At 37.5% G+C, this 25323-nt stretch overlaps 1 protein-coding gene across 3 annotated transcripts; it reads left to right on the top strand.

Annotated features, from left to right (window-relative positions):
* Positions 1 to 134: 134 nt before the first annotated feature.
* On the top strand, positions 135 to 21749 carry LOC139970862 (codanin-1-like). 3 transcript variants are annotated; one of them, XM_071976908.1, is made up of 21 exons: positions 135 to 241; positions 891 to 1044; positions 2047 to 3004; positions 3508 to 3667; positions 3849 to 4085; positions 7112 to 7201; positions 7882 to 7957; positions 8278 to 8369; positions 8748 to 8855; positions 9424 to 9475; positions 9853 to 9915; positions 10606 to 10749; positions 11870 to 12036; positions 12998 to 13079; positions 14383 to 14521; positions 15180 to 15310; positions 16530 to 16804; positions 17466 to 17608; positions 18307 to 18461; positions 19917 to 20018; positions 20769 to 21749. In XM_071976908.1, the coding sequence occupies exons 2-21, from the start codon at positions 946 to 948 to the stop codon at positions 21288 to 21290; spliced, it is 3795 nt and encodes a 1264-aa protein (XP_071833009.1). In that variant the 5' UTR covers positions 135 to 241; positions 891 to 945; the 3' UTR covers positions 21291 to 21749. The 3 variants fall into 3 exon arrangements, with proteins under 3 accessions (XP_071833009.1, XP_071833008.1, XP_071833007.1); XM_071976907.1 differs by having other exon boundaries at positions 151 to 370; positions 903 to 1044; XM_071976906.1 differs by having other exon boundaries at positions 151 to 370.
* Positions 21750 to 25323: the final 3574 nt, after the last annotated feature.

Below are 25323 nucleotides of genomic sequence, written 5' to 3'. Positions count from 1 at the left end.
CACATACACTTTTAATAATTTGCGGGAATGATAAGCAAGCAAACCAACGGAAGCCTCTACGTACTATTGAAACATACTGCTGATTGCTCACTATTATACTTTTAGTGCTAGTTCTGAAAACACACGACGATGATTATCGGCTACCATACTAAACTGTATTTCCTTTTGGCGGGAATGATCTCCATCAGCTGATATTGTTTATACGATTTACTGTGAAGTGTGACTGCAGCACAGGATTTTTGTACGATCATAATAATAATAATTGACTACTGGTCAGACCAAAGAACTCTTTTATTTCTATGGGTCAGACTCAGAGCAGTTGAATGGCCCGCTGTAAATAGGCTACATACAGTATTGTAGGCCTATCCTGGTACAGTAACTAGTAAACATACCATAGCCTAACTTTCATCTAGCTGTACTGCACGAACTTAGTGATTGTAAACAATTTATTAGGCCTGTAGTGTATTAGTTTCTGTTATCAAACTATGCAAAAAATATGCAAAAGAAATAAACATATAGTTATGCCACCCAAAAATTAGATTCATCAATTCATGGCATACCTATTACAAGTGTTTTAATCATAAGTGTTGGCCCTATTCACTATGAAAATATTTTCAGATGTTGCATCATATGCCTAAATAAAAAGAGGTCCCTGGAATAAGTGCCTTGCATGTATTCTGTGATACTGTATATCACTATTTATTGGTTAGACACTGCTAACTATGATATGAAACATATTCTGTCTATCCATAATAGTATTACTATAATTAATACTGGTATGAATATTATAGTACTAGCCTAATACTATATCACTAGTAGGAGTAGGCCTACTACCCCTAGTAGTAATAGTATTGTAATTCTACTTGACATGTCCTCCTTCCTTTCTGAAGTTTATTAGACAGGTTTGGAGCTTACATCAAGCAGGATGAGAGGAGAGAATACAAAATGACAGCTGTTCTGGAGAAGCTAGTTTATGAGGAGGTCTGTCCAAGGGAGATAGTTGATTGGCTTACTCAAAAACAGTCAATTAATGCATCACCAAAGGTATGTTTGAATGATAAACCACTTCTAGGCCAACACGTTACTCGTTAGTCTTACAAGGCCCTTCTTAAGTTAAAGAACATATATGCCACCAATATGCTACAGTATATATATTAAAATTAGTCATGCTTAAACTCTAAAAAGCACTTTCCTGCCATGCACCTCATTGAGTCATTTTTAAGCTGTCTAAATCAATCCTCTATAGTTTGGAATGAGGTCGAACAATTCAAGCCACCATGAAAATAGCTTTGTGTTAAGTTGTTCAAAACTTTTAGCAACCTTAAAAAAAAAAAACATGTTTAATAAATTTGGACAGAAATTCTGACCTCTAACAAGGAAGCTTGTATTTGTAGGCTCTTCAGACACATTAGATGATGGGGATATGTCATGGTTCAGTTGTTCTCTGAATTTCATCTGACTAAATATCTATTGTATGAATTTAAAATTTGCGAGCTAGTACATATCATTAACTTTTTGTGGTGGAAAAAGACTGTCAAGTGAATGACCATTTAAGCAAGTTCATGGAGAGTTATGTTGCACAAAGAGTGTTATAAATTGGCTTCTTGTCAGATCAATTGCACGTTATGAGTACTCATAACTAAGAACAGCTGTGTGCACAGTTATTGTGTACTTGCAGTTCAACAACGTCCCGGACTCCTCTTCAAGCTTTCGCCTCGATTATTTTTTTATTATTGTTTAGTACGGGTGTGTTTTATATTGTTGCTATAGGCTTTTACATTGTATGCCTTATTGATTCTATATATGAAATATTTAGGTTTTTGATGGTTACTATTTAGTTTTAAGGTTTTACATTTGTAAAGCGCTTTGAGCAGCTTTGCTGATTATGAGCTATATAAATATTATTTATTATTAGATTATTATAAGTTGCAGAATATCAGCTGTCCAATTGGTATGCACCAGTGGACTCACTTGTACATATATAGCAATGTAGATTGTTTCGACTTTTAAAATATATTCAATATGTTTCATTCCATGTCTTCTCAGAACAAGCATTGCCAGCTTACAGCTCTCGACAGCTTGAGGAGTTCTTTCGTGCAGTTTTTCATCAATCATCTCCGTAGCCAAACAGCTCAACTAACTTTCCACGGTCAGACAGCATTGGCTTCACCGGCAGGAAAGGCAAACAAACTCTTTAAAGCCTTGCAGCAGCAAACGAGTAAACCAGTCGTGAGACCACATTCGGGTTCTCGTAAGAGCAAGGTTAATCTATTTCAGAGCCCTGCCTCCTCGGATTTCTCCGATCTATCAGTACTGGAAACGAGTAACTCTTCCATCGACACGTCGACTAGTATCTTAGAGAGCAGAACGAGAAGAGGAGACGTCAAACATGTCAGCAACAGAAGCATCTCAAGTCTGGACAGTGAATTGCAATCGAGCAAGTCATTTGAACGGCTTTCGAAGCCGGCTGGCTCGAGGTTCGACAGGAAGCCAAAGAAATCCCGGTCGTACAATACGCACAAGACGAGTACAGACTGGAGCAGGTCTAAAGGTAGTAATAGAAGTGGTCCTAGCTCAATTCATGACTTCAGTCTAGACAGTCTACAAGATTTTCCAAGTATGTGTTCCAATTCAAGTCTGACTTCAACACCCAGAAGAATCACGCCAACGGCAGTGAGCACACCGTTGAGCACGTCCAAGCAGCATCCCAGTTTTGGAGGCGAGCAGTCGCCATGGCCACAGACTTCTCCTGGCAACCTCGGAAGTGTCCTCGGTAACTCTGGAAGAGCGAGCCTCGAAGACGAGAGAGATTTATTGAAGATGTTGAAATCTGGTAAGACAAAGCAGATTGCCGTCAGCAGTAGGTTCTCTCCGCAGTCCCCGGGAGAGAAGGCGAAAAGCGTCTCGGTTTGTGACGTTGATGCCGTTGTACCAGAGATGAACAAAGTTACCTTTGCTGAACAATTGGAACTGGTCATAGAGTTGTACTCAATCATGTTGGAAGGTAAGCTCATATGTTAATTGCCCTCAGGGGTAGATACCTCAGTCTTCGAATGTAATGTATAATTCACTTTTTGAAGTCTTTTAATTGCTAAAAGGGGAAATGATCTATATGCAAATGGTCATGGTGACAGGTACTTGCATTGGGTTGGTTGTGTGTGTACGTGATGCCTTGGGTTTTAAACACCAAAACAGAAAACTACAAGAGACCACCAGAGGAGAAAAATACACCTTTATACAAACATGGTGTTTCAAGATGGCCAGCTTTGCAGCTACTCATCTCGTAGATTATTCTTGGCAAGCATCAGAACCCTTTTGTTTTTGGTGGCAGTCAGAGGTCAACATGTCATACTGTGAATATGTGTTGAGCACAATATCTCAAGAAGGAGATTTGTTCTACCTACTGGAAAGTGGGTCAGAGAACTCTGCATTGAGTGTACTTTAACAGTATGTCTTTTTATATGCAATTTAAAATATGATGAAAACTACGATTATTTATCTTTATAGAACTTTTGATTCCGAACCTGTGGATGGAGATATATTTCTTGTTTCAACTTTTGACTGTGAAAGGGGCTGTCAGTGAGACTAGATGCTACGATTATTGTTACCTCTCAACCGTTCATAATGCTGTGTTCTTCTCAGTCGAAGTTCTCGGTAAACTCAGTAGGTAAGCTTACAGTGCCAATTTCATTTATAAGCTTAAATTGTAAAGTCTAGTGATAGATCAGGTCTGGCTGGATATTAAGGGAAAATTATCCCGTTCTGCCAAGAATTATCTCTTGAGAAGATGAATTTATAAATTTGTGGTCATCGAGAAAATTGCATGAACTTTTGTTATGATTCTGCAGATACCTTGCCTTCCTAGACAAGGCCACCCTCAAATTATTACTGGACAATGATGCCATTCAGAGATTTAAGCCTGGCTTCCATCGTCAGTTAATCTTACTATGGGAGAAGAGCTCAGTTAGTTCCTCTAATAACAGTAAACCTAACTCGATGTTAGCTGGCGTTCCATTCCATGTTGAGACCGATAACCGGGAGAACTTTCCATCTGATAGATCTTTCCACTGCTTTAAGAAGCAACGGTAAGTAAAAAAATTTTTTGCATAAACAGGGCTGGAGTCTTAGGCGTAGGAAGCGGGGCGGGGGGGGCTGCAGCCCCCAACCAAATATTGTTGTGAAAATTTGGGCAATATGCTGAGATTTTTTTCGGGCACCTACTGAAAGAAAAATAAATTGCAATGTGTTTTTCAATGGTTAAACTTATATTATTATGATCAATATTATTGTAAAGACTTCCCCAAAAATGATAACCAATATGGAAGGGTAATAACACGGCAAATGATTGTATGTAATTGGCATGCGATGTAATAACCGATGCATGCCTATATTATATGCACACTAAGATGTTGTACACACGAGGAGCGCACAAAAATTTTGGTTATATTTTTCGCGCACGTCGTTACAGCCCCCCAAACCAAATTGGGCTCCAACACCTATGTGTAAATGAACGATTATAACGATAGGCGTATTCTTGTGTGGGCGTACATGTATATAGTGTAGCGTTAGGCTATGGTGCGCTTGTATCGATGCATCGCTGTTTAATAACGTAACGTAGGTTTTAAATGTATCGGGCGCGGCGCGCTGATTGTGTTGCGTGCGTGTAACTTGTGTGAGTGTGTGCCTGTGGTTTGAGAGAACTTTCTTGTGTTTGAAAATGTTTGGCAGAGCTTATGAATGAGGGAGTGAATACGGATGGTTGACCGGTCAACACTTGTGAGCGAGTGAGTACGTTTGAGTTATATGTGTGAAGTGAGCTTGTAACTTGTAAGTAAATTCTATTTTATATTTTATATTTAGTTTGCTCCAGTTAATTGTTATTACATCATTCAAGTATACCGTTAATCTTTTGTTCCTGCGTTATCTTTACAACTTCTCTCCCCTGAGTCATCATACTTTTGGGAGGGCACGCCAGTACGGAAAACCCCTAAACTTACATTGGTGTCAGAAGTGTTGGAGTACTGGCTTAGTTTTAAAGATTTCGCAGAGGCACGTACGTAATTTTAGTTAAAAGAAAAGTAAACAAGTAAAGTTGTTAGCGAATTTTATTCAAGATTTTATTTCACTATCGTATTAAATTATTAAATCATATTAAAAGGAATTAAACAAAAATGGAAAAAGGAAAGTCAGGGGGAGATGCAAAATCCAAGATAAGTGGGAGGAAGATGTCTACTTCATAGCTAAACAACCTTACCCGGACATACCAGTATATGTGATACTTCCTGAGAATGGAAAAGGAAAGGAACGAGTAATCCACAGAAACGAGCTGAAATTGTGCACCCTCCAGGAAGACATGAAACCGGATGATGTTAGAAAATTAAACGTCCCCAACCTGAAAGAAAAAGAAGAAGTCATGCATCCACTATATACTTGAAGGAGGCCAATCAAGAAAATCGAAGAGAAAAAGCCACAAGAAATTGTGGTTGAGAAAATAACAAATTCTGCTCAAATAAGAAGATCCAAAAGGGGTGATAAAGGAGTTCCTCCGCCTCGTTTTGGAACTAATGCAATCACAACGGACACTGCTGTCTTTGACCTGGGGTGGGTTTAATTAGCTCATTGATTAGTTTATTCAGAATGTGTGACAATTTTCAAGACAATTACAAATTTTAGGATTATTTTCTGATGCGTCGATGCACATTTGCCATAGACCTGAAGAGTTGTTCATATGTGTGCGCCCATACACGATGCATGCGGTGTTGTGGTTATTTATGAAATTTTGAATTCTTTTTTTTCAAGTGGTCCTTTTAGGTGGAGTTTGATAAGAAGTGGCTGATCTCGAATACTAAAATTGTCACGGACTCGAGCTCTGTTTGAGAGAGAAGGACTTTGAGTCAAACTGGCTGTCTAAGTCTAGGCATAAGTACCTACCACCTTCTAGGTAGTGAGGAATGTGACTATTTTTAGTCTGCGTTTCAGGTGGAAAGAGTGTAAATGAATGATTGTAAAGATTTACTATTTTTAGACTTCAGGAGAAGTCTGCATTTCAGGTGGAAAGAGTGTAAATGAACGATTATAACGATAGGCGTATTGTGTGGGCGTACATGTATATAGTGTAGCGTTAGGCTATGGTGCGCTTGTATCGATGCATCACTGTTTAATAACGTAACGGAGGTTTTAAATGTATCGGGCGCGGCGCGCTGATTGTGTTGCGTGCGTGTAACTTGTGGGAGTGTGTGCGTGTGGTTTGAGAGAACTTTCTTGTGTTTGAAAATGTTTGGCAGAGCTTATGAATGAGGGAGTGAATACGGATGGTTGACCGGTCAACACTTGTGAGCGAGTGAGTATGTTTGAGTTATATGTGTGAAGTGAGCTTGTAACTTGTAAGTAAATTATATTTTATATTTAGTTTGCTCCAGTTAATTGTTATTACATCCTTCAAGTTACCGTTAATCTTTTGTTCCTGCGTTATCTTTACAACTTCTCTCCCCTGAGTCATCATACTTTTGGGAGGGCACGCCAGTACGGAAAACCCCTAAACTTACATGTGGCCGGAGTTACCCGTTTGGGGCAGCCGTGGGACAGAGGTGTTACTTTGGGCCCCAACAAGGGTTGCGTTTATGTTATAATACTGGTGTAATATGGGTGCATATAGTTGGCACTGGCTCCTCTTGATCAAAGGGCCCAGGCCAATCTAACCCATTGGTATATTCGTCTCTGTTCCATGAAGACCGTGGACACTGTTTATAGCTTTTTCACACTTTTATGATAGGATGACAAATGTAGTAAGCAGAAATCTACTGAGAAGTGAAATTATTGCATTATCATTCAATGTACTTAGAACCAAAATCAAATGAATTATTCCAAATTTTACATCTTCGGCAAAGGACACTAGCTATCTAGGTGGAATTTGGACGAGCAAGTTGCTTATCCTTGCTCCATAAAATGTTTGGGAAAATTCTTATATTAAATTACATGATGATTTAACTACCAAGCATATAATTTTTAAACCTTACAGGATTTAAAAGGACAAAAAAAACTTTTTATCAGAGTAAATCTGTATTGTTTGAAGTAATGAATGTTTCAAACTTCCTTTCCTTTCTTGCAACAGCGATAAATTTTATGAGTTGTTACGTGAGTGGCAAGTCCAACATACTATCCCTGGATGGAGCATGCATGCTAGTATGGCTACAAGAATAAGGTATGCTTCACTATATCACTTGATGAAAGATGCTAATGTACAAAAGAGAAGAGTTGCTCTCAGATTTGTGGATACGATGCATGCGTTCTCTTGGTTACAAAAACTGTGTTAGTGAAATCTTGGCGACGTAAAACTGTTTAAACATATTAAACACAATATAAAGCAAATTTATGCTTTTTGTGCAAAAAGGAGACTCTTTTGTCTTACAATTTTCCCTAGTGTTTGTAACATCCAAACTGTCTTCATGTGTTTAAAACATGCATATCATATCTTTTCTCAGGATAATTATGTGTCATTTGAGAATTGCACAGTGTTATTGCAATGAAGATAAAAAAGGAATAAATAAACTGTACTTGTAAAGAAAAAATTGCTCAGGTTGTTGGTACTACTATATGATGTTGTAACAGCTATTGTGAGGTAAGCTTTTCACTTGTGAAGGAAGTTTCTGACAAACCTTTTTTTTTATGTGACTTTTTATACAAAAGGAATAAATCCCTATTGTTCTTCTTTCTGGGTCACTATGTGAACTGTAATTTTGTCCAATTGTCCAAAGATTTCTTTTGTTGATTAGTCAGGGTTACTATTGCAATGTTTAGTTTGGGCCTCTGCCACCTATATACTGCTGAACTAGACAGATATGAAATTTTAAAGTTGTTTTCTTTCTTTCTTTGATTTTGCAGGGAACTTGTTGCTATGGCAACAGACATCACCAATATCTTTCATTTTGCAAAACTATTTACATCTCAACTGATAAAAGTAAGTTTTGAATTCATGTCAAACAAAGCTTCTTATGATGTCTTATATTTGTATTGGTGTTTATCATACTAGCCTTTGGTTTTGTGGTTCTATAATTATCTACTGTGTATAACTTTAAATAAAAAAATAAACAAACAGCATATTTCATTCAATAGAGACTTCACAGATTGAGTAGAACCTGTTTTTTTGTTTTTTATCCTGAGACTGAAGAATGCTTTTAATGGTCAGGCTTCAAACAGAGATTTTATGCGATAATTTATTTTGTGAGTGTTGATTGTAACAATTGTATTGGGGGTGATGATACTTTTTGTTATTTATAGATGTGCCTTGAAGATCCAGACCAAGTTACGGGTCCTCATGAGAACTTCCTGCTCAATCATTTAAAAATGGAGAACCCTGATAAATTGAAAAGGTATGTCAAAGTTCAAAACAAGGGCTGTAGTTCTTCCTATGGCAATAATACATTACAAAGGGTCATTATAAAACTTAAGGTATGTAATATATACTTATAGAAAATTTCATAACTCAGTATTTAAGGCTTGGAGACATTTTATGTGACTTCCAGAACCACCCAAGGGTCAAAAAATGTTCGGGCTATACCTGGTCATTTAGAATGGTGAACATTTTTCTGCAATTTAAATTATTTATTGCAAAAGTTCCTTGCAGAATGTTAAATATGTTTCATAATATCAAGACACATTTGCATGCAAGAATTGCTATTTTGTACCAAGTTGTCAAAAGAGAGACTCAGATATATAGTTAGAGATCGTTGACCGGTGTTTTTGTCTAGGTTGGAAGAGCGATTCACAACTCCATCATCCGTGGTTGGACCTTGCCCTCCGCCACAGTTTCCAGGCTGCCAAGAATTCTTCCGCAAGTTCATCCTGGAAGCAGACAGGTATGTCATATTCTTCAGTTGGAAAAGTGAAGATTTGCATACTTTTTGTCCGGTTGAGAATTAACTTTTAGTGGATATAGTTTAGAATTGGAAGTTAAGAGAAATGTAAGAGGGTGAGGATGTGACTGCATGTAGGACAGATCTAATTAAGGGAATTCAAGAATTGAAGATTTGTGTCCTTTTCATCTGGTTGTGTATTAAATTTCAATGGATATAGTTTAGAATTGGGTAGTTAAGAGAAAAGTAATAGGGTGAGGATGTGACTGCATGTAGGACACAGATCTAATTAAGGGAAAACAATTCCCATCGGGATTGGTTGTAGTTCTATAACATTTTGTTTGTAACTGATACATGTTAAGAATTGGTGACGTTTATTCAATGATGTTGTTACGTCAAATGTCTATATTCTATTACACTAATTTATAGTCCTTTAAAGTAGATTGTTTTACTAATCTATAATCACTTAAAGTAAATTGATCATAATTGATTACTATTGATTATGACTTACTAATCTGTAATCATTTAAAATAAATTGTTTTACTGTTCCCCTTTTTTTTTTTTGTACCAGCTATACCTTCAACCAGCATTTGATGGACTGTATATCTGCCAGAATACAAGAGGTATGAGTTGCCAGATTAATATCAATCAACCATGTATTATACACACCTCTCATTCATATTTATATTTTTCATTGTTGTTGTTATTGTGATTATTATTTTGTGGCTTGCATACTCTCTTCTATGACACCTACTACTTTTAAATAATTTGAAAGGGAAATTTAAAAAAACGTGTTAAAGTGAACTGCTTTCTCTGCAGAAAAATAGCGACCTGCGTAGGTAAATATATCTAAAAGTTAGAGTGACAGATGTTTCCATCTTAGCTGGATCTTCTTACAGTTCCCCGCTTTTGAAGAAGCTATTGCTAGGATCAAAACGTCATCAAAGTACAGAATTTCTACACGTTTGTTATCATGATTATTGTTTGTTTTCTTTTGCAGCTTAATAAATTTTCATATTTACCTGACCAAGGTATCACATCATCTGCCAGTTTTCCTGACAAGGTAAGTTTGGTAAATTGAAAATGTACAGAAGTAAAGATGATTCATTAAATGAGTGTTGTCTCATCTAACATGCTAATTATAACCTGATAAAAAAAAACTGGATAAATAGAAGCCAGATCGTGTGTACTGTGACTGCACCTGAGATCTAGATTAAAGTTGGGCTTAATGTAAAAAAGTAAAATGGAGGCAATGATCATGATTATTTGCACAGATTGGGATAGGCTTGAGTTACATGAGGAAAACATGAACAGAGGTTTGGGGGGCTTTCTCCCCACCCTCAGTGCTATGTAGCTGTGCTAGTACACTATATGTGTACCAAAATGGAGACTGTTTAAGTAATTGTATGTGAATTGGAACCAGTACAAGCCCATGATTAAATTGCCATTGCCTGAAGACTACTTCACAAAACCTTATTGGAGAAGTACATTGATGTTATATCCTACACAGCGGAATTTCACAATCATTTTTATTCTTGGAAATTTCAACTATTTAATTTTTTTTATAATTTAATTACAATGGTTAGTATAGAATATAGCTTTTGACAAACTGCTCTTTTTCCGAGAACTTCTGTGTATGTAAGTTAGAGGCTCTGTCATAAAACAAAATAATATCTTGTATAATAGCTTCCATATTGTTGTGTGATGCAGAAAATATGACCGACTGGCCACATTTTACTCTCTAAAATTGCAGGAATTGAAGGACCAGTTTCTAGCATGTCTACAAACGGTACAAATTCTTGCCAAGTTTTTAGGATTGATCAAGTTCCTGCCATATAAACAAAATGAGAAGGTATCAGAAAAATTAAAGGAGGAGATTATGGCTGGAAGACCTAAGGTATTAAAGACTTTATACTTGTTTTCGATTTTGTTTTGTTTTGTTACAAACTTTCATAATTGATTTCCATACTTTCCACAGCATATGCTTTACGAGGTATACGTGTATGTGTGACTTAGTGTGTACAGAAAGTAGAGTTGGGGTGAGGGGGGTGTATAACTGAAGTGTGTGAAGACTCCGGCATAAAGAAACGTCTCATGCCGGTAATCTGACTTAGTTTCAAATTAGGTGTCACAGAAGTGTTAGACACCACCATCGATCCCAGAAAATACACACACTGCTTGCTACTGTCGGTAATTAGACACTAATGTACAGTCAATACATACAGCTACGGTCAATACCCACAACACTGTATATAGCAGCGATGGACATCTCAGGTCTAGATAAAAGATAGCAAGGTATCACGTTTCATTACTGTCTGAATTTTGTAGCGACAATAAAAAAACTTCACTTGCAAGCAACGGAAAGTAAACTTTTTTAGAGCACGGCACACGGTTTGGGGGGAGTCTTCAATTCCTTTTACTAAACATTGATGTACCAGCATATTATATTGTAGTTGCTTTGTATTGCTGGACTAAATTGTGACAATACTTCCTTGACAAGAAATGAATGCTGTTTTCAGGGAAGTTGCTAAACATTAAAAGTTAACAGTCCTCAATAAAAGTAATGTGGAAGGAGCAATTTACACTTGTATTGTTTAATGCACATGCAATAGTATTTCCTTACAGTTAACACGGAAACAAAATTTCAATTGTAAAGACATGTTTTTTTGCAGTAGTAAAATTTGTGTAGATTCTGTATTTTTGTTTGAATTTGTGATAGGATTCCTTTACCAAATGCTAAGGGAATCTATGGGAGCCTGATGGTGCATGTAATGCATTAATATGTTATCTGTATCATCTGTTTCTGTTTACAGCAAAATGTCCATTGTCATGCAAATTTCCATGATCCAAAAGATACATATGTATGATGTTTCATTGCTGAATCTAATTATTTAATTTTAGGATAAAAAGAATTATTAAACTAGTTGCTGTAGAGTCTTTTGCTGATTTGATTAACAATATCGTTTTGTTGTTTTAATTCCATTCCACCTTTAAGCTTGTCTCTCTCTTCTTTCCAGGAGCCTTACCAATTGGACATTCTCTCCTGTCTTTGGGCTGGATACCATCATAAGAGACTAGTCCTTGTAGTGCCTTGGCTGGTTGAGTATCTCAGTATGATAGACTCAGATGCAGTAACACTCGACTACTACAAGTCAACCTTCAGATTGCTTAGTTCCATATATAGGTACATACTACATACGTGGCCGTGGAAGTCTGTACAAATGAAGTCTTGTTAACGATTATAGAAATTGCTACTGAAGAGCTTTTATTCGCTTTTATTGAAGCTTGTTTAATCAAAAGTTGAATATTGTCTTAGTTTTGCAAAGAACGTACCAGCTTATGGTTGGATCAAATTAGTGTATATGTGTGCTTAGTTAACTTAATATCCAAAATTAAAAAATTAATGGAAGGCAGTTATTTGACAAAGCTATATGCATTATACAAGTGCATGTGAGAAAACTGATTGTGTACTACTGTATATATCGTCATATCCTGCGGCAATCAATCTTAGCCCTGTAAGCTCATTTTGATTTTTGTTTTATCATCGGAACACCATTTCAGAAATGGAAAGCATGAGATTCTTCTGGATGCAAAAACCCTACTTTAAGGCCTACTAGGGCTGGAAAATGCTAGATTTCATTCCAGACTGTGTTAAATTTTGCCCACAATCTTGCACCAGTCATCATTGATACAGGTTCTCAAGACTTTATAGTAGGCTTGAGCACCCTGCCGGCCGATCCTGCAAACAATTCTCAATAAAAGTCTAATGAGGTACAGTATAGGGATTTCTCTTCTCTGGGCCTTTGCTCCAATCGGTGTGTCTCTCTTGCCCTGGTAGAAAACTAACTGAGAACACACATAGATAATACAGCGTCCAGTGGCACATAGTGATGGATCACAGAAACCAGTGAAGTTAAGCGAACATAGTGTCCTAAAGTTCTTGCCAATTTCAAGAAGAACTAAAAAACTTATGTCATGTCTAAAGCCTTTCTGTTTTATTTGTAAGTTTTTATTTTCTTGCTTTGGTAGTTTTCCTTTGTATTGTCTGTTTTTACTTTTGCACAGTGCCTTGAGCACCTTGTTGATGGTCAGTGGGTGCTATAAATCCTCATTATTTTTCTTATTATTACTTTTGAATCTTTCAGAGTTGTTGGTACATCAAATGTTGGAAAATTCCCTCCCTGCAACCAGTTCCTTCTTCTGCTCCTGATTGGCTGGTTATTTGAGGTAAACTTTGAGGTTGTTTTAAATCATTTTAATCGGTTGATTTGTAATCTTGACCAACAGGTGATGAGATCTGTAAATTGTGTCTATTTCTTTTTCTTTTCGTAGTCAGAATTGCCTTGTTAGTGTTGTCTGTTGATCTGATACCAAAACTACCTTTTGGGTTCACCTGAACATACTTGGATCTTTTGTATTAAGTCTCACATCACCAGCCTCAACGAAGACTTGGGACCACTTAACAACTATCAGTTCTACAAACATATGTAATCCGTTCTTTGCTCCTTAATCTGCTTCCTGTATAGTCATGGTTTATTTGGTTCTAATTCCATCAGTGCAACTTACACTTATCTAGCATCATACTTTCATTGTGTTCCATTTTGTACTTTCCATTCGACTGCCAAGTATTGCTGACAAAGGTCCCAGGACAAAGGTCCCTGTTCAAAGTATCTCTTTCGAGATCCGGCTTTAGGAATCACATATGATTTCGAGCTGGTTAGCATCATGTTTGATCTCTAGAGTAAGGCAAACTATGTCACCAAAAACAGAAGTAGTATTGTGCGATGCGGGTGGCAAACACCTACAGTGGAATTACGACCTTCCTTACCAGTTTCGAACCTCTGGACATACAGTCAGCATCCATAGCCTATAGCGGTTAGGGTGCTCGATACAAAGCGGGAGGCCTGGGTTCGAGTCGCAGTGGAGGCTGGAAGTTTTTTCACTGTTCTTGATTTACCAACTCATTTCAATTATATATATATATATATATATATATATTATATATGTATGTATATATATATGTATAAATATATTCTTATACAAAGGCTACTTGTTGTTGCATAAATTTTCATATTATTTTCAGTGTGACCAGTCATTTGTCATTCTTATTGTCATGCTGCAGTATTTTAGTGTTTGTCTGCTCTCTTAATGTAGATTTGAACAAGCATGCACAGTAAATATCAAAATAGGTGTGCAAGTTTATAACGCTCTGACACCCTTGGGTTTTCACATCCTCTCTGGGCTCTGACATCCTTGGATTTTAAACTAAGCAATAGCCAATTTTCTTTTCAGTACTATTGTGATCAATTTGTCTCTTCTGTCTATAATTTTTTATTAAAATAACTAATTTGAATACAAAAGAATTCCTTTATTACAAGATATGAACAATTAAATAATTAGCAGCCCTCAACATATGTAATTGAGGGATCTATTACAAATGACCAAATATTCAGTTTTAGAAAAGTTTTGACTTATTTTGTATGTTTTTAAATTGCCTATTGAATTCACACACTATTTTTGTTTACTACAGGTCCTATCCCAAACACCAGATTTACTGAATACGTTAGAATCTACACAATTATCCGAGAGCAGCGAGTTTACAGAACCTCCACTGGACCACATTCCTATCATTGAGCAACCATACCTCTACACAGCTTGTCCATATTTAAGTAAGTATAAATTACAGATAAATATAAGCTATATTCATAATTATTCATCAACTGTTACCATGTGAACATTTGTTTTCTATACAAAACAGAAATGTCTTTAACACTATAAAGATATTGTCAGTACAGGGTTAACAGCATTTTGTAAATATGTGATGGTCAATATTAGGTTCATTATGATGTATTGCTCCCAGGACCCAGTCAAAACAATGTAAAATTAAAGTTACACCTAAAGGGGGGGGGGGATTTCTTGACAGCCCTGATAGTATGTTGCTTCTTTTTTGGAGAAATAAAACCGTCAGTCCTGGCTTGACCCCTCCAACTTTCATTGGGGTTTCTTTTGATAAAATGAAAACTCAAAGAAGTCTTTACTCTACCAAGGATGGATATTAATCCAAATTTAGGATGTCCTCTCAAGACATGGTACCTTCAAATAAACACTTCATCTGAGTAACCTAAGAGAAAACTGACAAATTGTTGCTTGAATGTTATTTAATTCCACTCTCCCAGCCAGCCCTCCCCCCCCCCCCCCAACCTCCCACTACAAAAAAAAAGGAATTTCAGATGGATAAGTACATACTAGGAGAACTGGCTTATGAAATTTTGTCATTTAATCTAAACTTTGCTGCATAAAGTTTTATTTTAATTATTATCCGATCAGGTGATGCGAGAGGTCTGTTATCGGAGGCGTCTGTCAGTTCACCCATGAGGAAGATTACTCCAGTGGCTGCGGATGTTAACGTTCCTTCTTCGCACAGTTACACTACAGAGTTCAATGTCTCCCAAGTGCAGGTAAGGTCTTCTGAGAAATGTAAGAGAAAAAGAGTTCCTCACTTTTCTGTCACTGATGACCAGGTGGTTAACAAGTTGCTCTCTCTCTCTTTTGCGGTCGAGTTGTGTCATTGACATCGATTTTAGTGACTGGAGTCAAGTCATTGACTCTAGTCACTGTATTAACTCAATTGGGCAAGAAATTCAAGATTTTGTTTGTGCAATTCACTGGACAGGGTTTCCCCTGATATTCATCTTGTGAGGTGGCTGCCTCTCTGTTTGTTGCAAGCGCCTTGCAAAAATATTACCAACATCGCTGCCTGACTGTTTCAGAGGAGGATTACAAAATGCAGACCCACCCCCCCCCCCACTAAGGTATGCTCTCGCCATCCAGTGTAACAAACCAGGTACTGCTTCTCACACAAGAAATCCCAGGCGAATTACTGGCGTGTGGCACATACGGTATATATAAACGTAGGTAAAGATACAAAATATGAGTGAACTCAAAAGAATTCAATTATGTAGATATTTTATTGAACTGTATTGTACAAGAGCAAGTGAAGAACTGATATAGAAAGTAACTTTTTATGTAAGAACAGAGAAACATGAGCACGTAGGACTCGAGATGAATCATTCTAAGAACATCTAAGACTCATCTAAGAACTGGTGAACAGATCCACAGACTTGGCATGAGTTTTAACAAACAACATAAGCTTGAAAATAAGCTTGAACAAACAAACATAAAAAACAAAACAAAACATAAGCTTGAACAAACAACATAAGTTGAACATAAGCTTGAACAAAGTCATTCTTCATTTTGCGTCACTTCAATCTATCGACTCGACTCGATACACCGCTGTTTTGTCATATCGATGGTGATGCTACAGTGACGTCACACTTCGACGGTGTTGCTACAATGACGTCACAATCCATTGAACCAACAACTGCAATAGGTTTGCTTGTCTTGGAACCCGTTTTATCCAATTTTGTAAGAATTTTTATCATGTCAGAGGCTGTAAACTGAATCGAAAACAAACTGAGAACACAAGGAGAGAGAGAGAGATGGACAGACAGAGGGTTTTTTATTTTCAGTAAATTTGTAGTTTTGCTGAAACAGGTGTTTCTCTCCATAATTTTTATCATGTGTAGTTAATTGTGAAGTTGAAATTTATGTTTTGTGTCTCAAACTGTCATGATATTGATTCTCTTGTAAAAAGTCTTTTATTGTTTCCTCATGTAGATTGATCTGGAGAGGAATTTTTTCCATACCCAATCCCCATCTCTGAAGAAAAGCGTGGACTTTGTGAGTAATCGTGTGGCATCCAATTGCATCAAGCACATTGATGGGAGACTGCTGATGGCCAAACGAAAGCAACTCGCCGACCGGATGATGGCGATGTTTCAAAATGCATCGACCACTGAAGGGGACCTCGGAGGGTTCAGGAAGGAAGCTCAAGATTGTACTGACCAGATCTGTAAAGAAACTCTGCTAGAAGCAGACGACTCTGCTAAAAGGTTAGACAAGATTAAAATATATTTTACAGTAAATTGGTTGCCGTACAGCTTATCCAGCTCATGTTTCTCATAATGATATTATGTTACCTGAACAGTAGGTAGTCTGAACACCCATTTGTTTAATGCAAATTAGACTAGGCTGATTATCTCTTATGAAAATGTGTGGTAGGTCTAGTCTAGAAGTGGTAGTGCTTGGTTTGAAAGGCAGCAGACAATTTCAAGATTTTTAGACATGTATTTTGCCATGAACACAACAAACCGATCACAAACTACACAGCCACAAAATTAGATTAGGCATATCCAAATAGCAATCCCCCAAAAATTGTTTGCATTCCACCCATCATTGCATGTAAATTTCACAGGTCCCTTAAGATCTGGAACTCTTTGCTAACTCTTAAATGCGTTACAAAGCGCTACTGTTTTATAATCTGAAAAGACAAGGCTATTGTTTGGAGGACTGCTATTTTTTTTTAATTATACAAGATGGCTAAGATAGTTTGGCAGCTAGAAAAAAAAATTCAGACGACCAGCCTGTTTTACAGTTCAAGCACAGAGGGTTCAGGTTAATTTGGGAACTTGTATATTCTGTTTAAAGCTATTAAGCACCTTTAAACGAAAGGTTACAAAGAATTTGATTTTTTAAATATTTTTTATTGTTTAGGTTTGTGGAGAAAAAATGTAAAGTTCTTATCAGAAATATGGTTGCCGATGATGCTTCTGTACAACTCCAGCAAACAGCTTGCTCCATAGCAGTACGGAATTCACTTCAAAAGGTTCAACGATGGATTCATCTACAAATTCCTGGTAAAATGTCAAATTGTCTTCTCTTTGGGGTGTGGGGGGGGGGGTCTCAGTCTTACTGGAAAAAGTATCAATGTAATAATGTAAGTGTCATTGTGTTCGATTCACTCATACGGTTTTGTAACAAAATCTTAAAGATGATTTTCAGAAGGAAATGTAAGAATTATATCCCTTGTACTGTACTTGGCATAATAGTCCTAGGTAAAACCTTTAGAGTTGGTAGACAGTGTAATATGAATTAATAAAGTCCCCTAATATAGGCAAATCCAAGATTGAAATGTTTTGTAGGCTTAAAACTTCTTCAAGTTTTCAAAAGTACCATAAAGGCTGGGTCATAGTAAGGTGGGTTTTTCATCCAAGAGCAAACTACTGTTTTCCCATCTGATAGACTTTCTTAATTGAAAAGATTACAAATTTGAGCTAAAATGATGAATTGGAAGCCACCGGACGTGTAAGTTGTAATCCATAAGGCCTTGCAGGTTTCTCCCTCCATTTGTGGTCACTTCAGCATCGTAAACAGAACTGCTGATTATTATTAATATTATTTTATTTTCATTATGTTTTTTATAATTATTATGATTATTATTATTATTATTATAATATTGGGGGCAATACTGATGACCTTTAGCTATTACTAAAAATTAAAGTTTGGTTTCGATGTTCAATACCAGCCAAGATTGAATGTTTCCTTATTTTGTCAGGTGCTTTTAAACAAGAATTAGAATCGACCTTACAGAAGTGTCTGAAACTGCAGACGACAAAAGCAGGTCACTCGACTGAGATGAAGATGAAGAGTGAAGAGACAGCTGGAATTGTATCTACGACTCCTCCATCGGTATTACTGCAAGAATTGAAGGTGAGAACAGCTAAAAGTAGTGATTTAGTAGTGATTTAGAGAGCTAAAAGTATTGATTTATGCAAGGAAAAAGAGGAAGTGAACAACAAGGTGGGGCATTTCCACTTTGAGTACTGGCTTATTTATAGTACTATTATTAGAGTACATGGCTTGTTACATTTCTATAGACCATCAAGGTTTCTGGAGATGTGAAGCTCTGAACATGGTTAGAATCCAGCTAAAACAGTATTTTGTCATCTGGCTAAGAACTTCTTGCCCTTGCTAAATACTTTAAACCAGCGATGTTGGTGCTTTTGTTAGAACACCTTTGCTTTTTATGGAAACTGAATTGTTTACAACCGTTGCATGATTTTTTTTATATATGGGTAGTTAGGAATGTATAATTGTGAACCAGTGAAAAAACTCTCATGAATTAATTTATAATGCAGTGACTTATTTTTCTGCAAGAAATATAAATAAAATGTAAGTAATAGTAAAGTACTTCAAGAAATTTTCCTGTCATGTTTGGTATTGATCAAAACTTATCTCCATTGTTCTATAAACATGTCATGATCATAGGTTATCAGGGATGTGCCCAGGATTTCCTGAGTGCCGGGTATACTGATCGACGTCCTGGGGGAGGGGTCTAAGCGGGAGGGGGTGTCCCCCTGCCCTTTGAGAAATTTTGATTTTTGAAGGTGCTGAGATGACAAATGCTGGCACTTGTGTAGCTTTTTAAGCACATACGCAAGAACTAGTTTTGCTAACAATTTACATTTTTTTTTTTTTAGTGAAATATATTATGTACCTGGTAAAAGTTATTAGTTTGTTTCAAAGAGATTTTACAAGGGACCGATTGAGAGCCGTAAGTAATGTATCTCGCATGCGTAACTGATGCATTATTAAGTCTGTATGATTTTGGCATAGGCTAGGCCCAATTTATGTTGAATATATTGTTAGGAATGTTGGGATTTTAGATGAAAATAGTGCTGGGCGGGATTCACGATTTTTAAGACAGTGCTGGGCGGTAATATTTAGTGCTGGGTGGGGCCGCCCAGCGTGGGCACATCCCTGGGTTATTCATATTTCCAGACATGAACAGAATGTGTTTTCAGGGAATAATTTATTCTTTAGATTTTGTGTAGTAGTATTGAAGGGTCAGAGATTTTTCTGTCATAAAATACCATAGTTCCTGTGTGAAAAAAATGCCAACTTTTCACTTTTATAGCAACTTTGCCGTTTTGCATCGATTCTGAGATGTTATACTGGATAAGTTATTTCCTGTATTCAGATTTTCACAATAGTTATATATGATATTACAGAGAATTGATGCAATAAAGTACCGGTAATTAATATTTATTACTGGTAGTGATTGGACTCGTTTATAAACTGCCATGACTGTGTTTCATCTCTTGTAGAGGCTAAAGTTGTCCATTATTTCTTAATTTCTTCACCTTTGTGTCACGTCTTTTACAGGATGCTGTTTATACCCTAATGTTCAGCCCTGATCCATCACAGCTTAGTCAAGATCTGCACTCACTAATAACCAAAACTAAAACTGTGTTAGGAGGACGTCAGGTAAGCTTAGGCTGATCTACTGCCTGTATGTGTGATTGAAGACTTTAGACTACACAGTGGTAGTGTCAGCCACATATTAGTTCACTTCCGTACAGGATCAGAGATGAATCAACACCTCCAAACTCCCCCCCCCATTCCCCCTCCCAAAGTAGCCTGCCATTCCCCACCTACTATCTGTTAAGCATTGTGGTAGATGTCCAGGAAATGACACATTAAAGCCAGGTTATCTCAGCTGGTCTTTAAAGTTGCCATGTTTTCTGTGATTTATATTACATGGCTTTGGCAGTAGGTTGTGAAAATATTTCACAGTGTTTTAATAATGTCATGAAACTCCCATTCATTATAAATTATTAAAGGGATGGTTGGTGGCAGAGCTGATTGCTACAGTAGCTCAAAATTGGTAATTTACGCATACATCTATGTGTCTATATTTCACATACGAAGACTGTTCTCTCTGGATATTGAAACATTTTGGAATAAAATTTCTATACTGTCAAATACTTACTGGTGAATTAATTGGTTGATGCCCACAAATGAGTGCTATAAAAAAAGAATAGAAATCTCTGATCTAATCTGGTTCTGACTTTCTTCTTGGACAAATTCAACTCACTTGCTCTACATTAGTCAAATAGTTATGTGGATTTTTGTTATCAAATTGTATGGCAAGGAATCACAAAGCCAACTGGCTGTCTGGTTTTCCATCCTTCCTTTCATGGACACAATTTCCTCTAGCATTTCTGTTTCTTCCAGGATTTGACTCCTACAACCATATCGGCCATTGGACATCTTCTAAAGGATCTCTTTGCTTTGACGTGCATTATATATCCACATTGTGTAACTACCCCACCACTTGCCATCAAACCATTCGAGCAGATCACAGACAAATTCAATTCTGTAAACATCAGCTCTTCTGGTGGAACTCGTTCTGTTCCTGTGCAATATAGAAATGGAAGAGATACAAGGGAGACGTCTCGCTCGAAGGACAGTCAAGGAAACACAGAATACCATACAAAACAGTGCTCTGTGAAGGATTGTCCGTATGAAGTCTCAATAACATTAAATACAAAGGAGAGAAAACATTGTTTACTTCATGAATTTCTGTTACTGTGTAAAGAATATATTAATTTCAAGCTTTCTCCTCAAAATTTCATTTCTGCAAGGACTCAATATATTTCTGTTTTAGGGAAATCAGTTACGACCGAGTTTGATTTTTGTCAGATTTATAATTTTATGAAAGAAATTCAATTGATTAATGATGATGAAGTTACATAGTAAGAATTAATGTGAAGAAAGTTAATAAAGAAGCATAGTTTGTCAATGAGGGAAAGTACAGTGTGACTAGGAATAAGAAAGCATAGTGGGGCTATCAGTAAGAAAGCATAGTATTTCAATGAGGAAAGTACAGTATGAATAGGAATAAGAAAGCATAGTGGGGCTATCAGTCAAAAAGCATAGTATGATTATTAAGGGAAAAGCATAGTGTGACTATCAGTCAGAATGCATAGTATGATTATTTAAAGAAAAGCATAGTGTGACTATCAATAAGAAGGCATAGTATCTTTATGAGAAAAGAGTAGTACAATTATTAAGAGAAAATTGCATGGACCAACTTTTATGAAGAACGCATTGTAAGAGTAAAGCATAGAAAAGCATAGTAAGACTATTGAGATGAGTATAATATATAGGAGATGTTCAGTATCATGTCAGAGATAACTACAATAAAAAGAAGATCTCTTACGTGGCTGTACTCGTTCTGTCTTTGAAGTCCCTGCTTAACTAACTCTGTTCTATGAACTGTTGGACATACCTGTGAAGTTGGTCGTAGAAGATGAAACTTAAAATGAAGGTTAAGCTTTAGCGTAAGGTACGATCAATTTTGTGATACAAAATGCAGTATTTGGACTTGGAGGGATATTTCAGAGAGTCATCTGCAACTCCTCATTCCCCCACATCTGTTTCCCCCCTCCAGCCCCCGGCCCCCTTTTCCACCTTGTGCACAATCATTTGTAATGCATTATCCTTTGCAACTAAATTTTAGATCTTTCCTTGGATAAACTGTCATCTAATATCCCATCAATAGCCAGTTATAAAGGCATTTCTCTAAGTGCTTACTTGATATTTAGGCAGGGGTGTCAATCAGTTTTCAGGACTGAAGGGTCAAACTTCCCGATACTTGCCCGGGGCCCTTCATGAATGGAAATGCATTTAATCAGCAGCGGCATACACATGGCAGCGGTAAGATGTACCTCTTTCCAGGTGCGGCGGAACGTAACAAGTATTGGGAGGGCTAATGTGTGGAGACTATCTAAGCGGAGCACCACCATCGGTTGGCGCGGAGCGTACAAGAAAATTTTGGTTTTTTTCAAACCCCCAGATGGCCGGAAACGGCACTTCCCGATTGTTTTATGCTGCGAATACCTAGCCCTAAAATATTGGTCTCAAGCCTGCAATTTCTCAGATTGCACGTAAAGTCTGTAAAAACATTGTAATTTGTATATTCGATGGTGTTATAAGAGAGTAGCTATTACTCGTAGTGTACTCGCAAAGACGTTTTTGAGTGTAGTAAGGGTAGTGGCGGAGCTAGGGGTATTGGTCAGGGGGGGGGCAAGAATGGTCTGTAGGGGCGCTTTCGACACTATTTAAGCGGAGCGCCACCACAGGTTGGCGCGGAGCGTACAGAAAATTTTTGAGTAAAGTTACTCCCTAGATTGCAGGAAATGACCCTTTCCGGGCCTTGCTAATTTGCAGATAAACGGAGAATAAATAGGTGTGGTCGCCATTTTGTCGGAAAATTACACCAACAGAATATGACAAATGTCAATAGGTATATGAGAGCGCATTAAAATAGTCAATAATCGCGAATAAGTAAAAAATAGTGAAAAGCTGAAAAGGGCGCCAGCAGTCCATTTGAGTCCGTCAGGGGGGCATCCGCCCCTGACTGTATATATGGACTCTCCGCCACTAAGTAAGGGGATGTTGGAGAACTGGCTGAAATGAGACAAGTCTTTGGCCTAAGACGAAGTTGTGTTACGCTTACCGGTACTCACACTCACTGCTTCCACTTTTCACGGGGCGTGAAGACCCGGTTGGGGTGACAATGTGGTCTATAGCCAGGGGACGGGCCGAGGGTCCTCCAGCAATTACTAACATTATTACACCTATACAGTATAGAATACGTGTACATCGGACAGATCGACAAGTATGCATTGAAAAATGGGCAGATGCACGTTTCGGAGCCTTGGTCAATATTTGGGGGGCTTATCATGCATTTGCCCCCTCAACTTTTTCATTGGGGGGCTGAGCCCCCCCCCCCAAGCCCCCACCCCCCCCCCCCGGTTCCGCCGCCACTGCCTCTTTCTAACCCCTCCCATACAATCCTATATTTCTAAGAAGTAATTAATTTAGTGACGTAGGAAGCTATCAACAAAGTAGTGTATGGCAGAAAACAGGTGTGTTTTTGTATTGAATTCCTTCAATTAAAACGTGGAAATTTTAATATTAGGTGTCAACATTTTGACTCTTCTGTATTTCGAAAATGCAGCAATGAGTATCTATCTAAAAGTTTTGACTATTTATTTTATTTCCAAAGTTGACCTATTTTCTCCATCTTTCGAGCACTTTGCATCAATATGTCGACTTTAAATTTCCAAATTTTGGCCCATCTCAAAAATGTTATGGAGGGTTCGACTATTTAATATCCTCGCAATTTCGACTTATTCCTGAATATTACGACTTTTATTATCTTAAAAGTTCAACTATCTATTCTCAAAATATACTGCGACTGCATGGTGCTGACTAATGCTCATTCCCCACTCATACTACCAGAGTTTCGGTCAACTGCTAAACTTAAGAGGCACGTTAAATTTATTCACAGACACAACTTATCATAAGAACACTTCAAAATGAGTATCAGCGTATCTGTTGTGTCGAATATTGACATCGCGAATGCGCCTCCCCCACCCGCTTCCCGCACACGCAGCTGGTACGTGGCATTGTAACAAAACGAAATTATAGGCAATTCCTTTTTACCACCACCATTTAAAAATTAGGCACCTTCCTCTACGGCGGTCATAAGGTGACAGGCGAGATGTAGAGTTACCATGTTAGCATAACATTACATCTCTACAAAATATTGATTTTTTGTCGACATAAAATTTGTCAAAATGTCGAGTTGCCATGTTACACCCAATTCGGTATCTCGACAAAATTTTGATTTTTTTTCGAGATACCGTGTTACGCTAACTTGACATCTCAAATTTTAAAATTTTACCGAGATGTCAAGTTAGCGTTAGTCGGTATCTGGACAATTGTCGTGATGACGAGTTAGGTGAAACTCGACAACTAGACATTTTCACGAATTTTTACCGAAATGTCAAGTTAGCGTAATTCGGTATCTCGACTAAAAATTAAAATTTTGTCGAGATGTCGTGTTATGTTAACATGGTAACTCTAGATCTCGCATGTCACCTTATGACCGCCGTACCCTCCTCGCTTCTTATAGCTCATTACTATTTAGTCAATATATGCTAGAAAGTGATATAATATGATCATTCATGCTCCAACTTTAACTTGCAAAATTACTGCCAGAGCCAGCCACAAAGTACTTTTCCTCATGGGTGACTGACGGTGATGCTGGTGACCTTTAGTTTGCATAACGACCAGATGACTTAAATAGTAACCCAAAATTAACCATATAGGGCCTTATTCGAGCCAATCTGCGAAAATTTTGTTAAAGAAGCTGCTTTCAACTGATTTTGGTAGGTATGGGTGTCAAGATTTACAAACAAAAACGTGAGTTGAAATAAGGGGTAGGGAAGGTCATTGACTTCATCCTAAAATGGTGACAATTGTATCGATCTCGGGAATCAAATACCGCACATGGTTGATTTTGGTGTCGAAATGATCAGAATTGATGGTGTACACAACTTCTGGCCGGGGTCTTTAGAAACAGGCTCTTGACCTTTAAAGGCACTGAAGACTCGCCCCAAACAGCGTGCCGCCACCTTTAAAAAGTTAACTTTCCGTTGCTTGCAAGTGAAGTTTTGCTCTTGTCGCTACAAAATGCAGACAGTAATGAAACGTGATACCTTGTTATCTTTAGCTGGACCTGAGATGTCCATCGCTGTATCGTTTATACACTGTGCTGTGGGTATTGACCGCAGCTGTTTGTACTGACTGTACACTAGTGTCTTATTACCGACGGTAGCAGGCTGTGTGTGTATTTTCTGGGATCGATGGTGGCGTCTAACACTTCTGTTACACCTCATTCGAAACTAGGTCAGATTACCGGCATTAGACGTTTCTT

Source organism: Apostichopus japonicus, chromosome 8 (assembly GCF_037975245.1).
Source record: "Apostichopus japonicus isolate 1M-3 chromosome 8, ASM3797524v1, whole genome shotgun sequence".
Classification (NCBI taxonomy): domain Eukaryota; kingdom Metazoa; phylum Echinodermata; class Holothuroidea; order Aspidochirotida; family Stichopodidae; genus Apostichopus; species Apostichopus japonicus.
This window is presented reverse-complemented; position numbering and strand designations above follow the sequence as displayed.

What these genes read in the sequence shown, in the direction of transcription:
- LOC139970862 (XM_071976908.1), top strand. Translation starts at nt 946, where the DNA reads ATGACAGCTGTTCTGGAGAAGCTAGTTTATGAGGAGGTCTGTCCAAGG. An exon ending in TTCATCCTGGAAGCAGACAG is followed by an intron (nt 8,856 to 9,423) that starts GTATGTCATATT and finishes TTTTTGTACCAG; the next exon opens with CTATACCTTCAACCAGCATT. An exon ending in TATCTGCCAGAATACAAGAG is followed by an intron (nt 9,476 to 9,852) that starts GTATGAGTTGCC and finishes TTTCTTTTGCAG; the next exon opens with CTTAATAAATTTTCATATTT.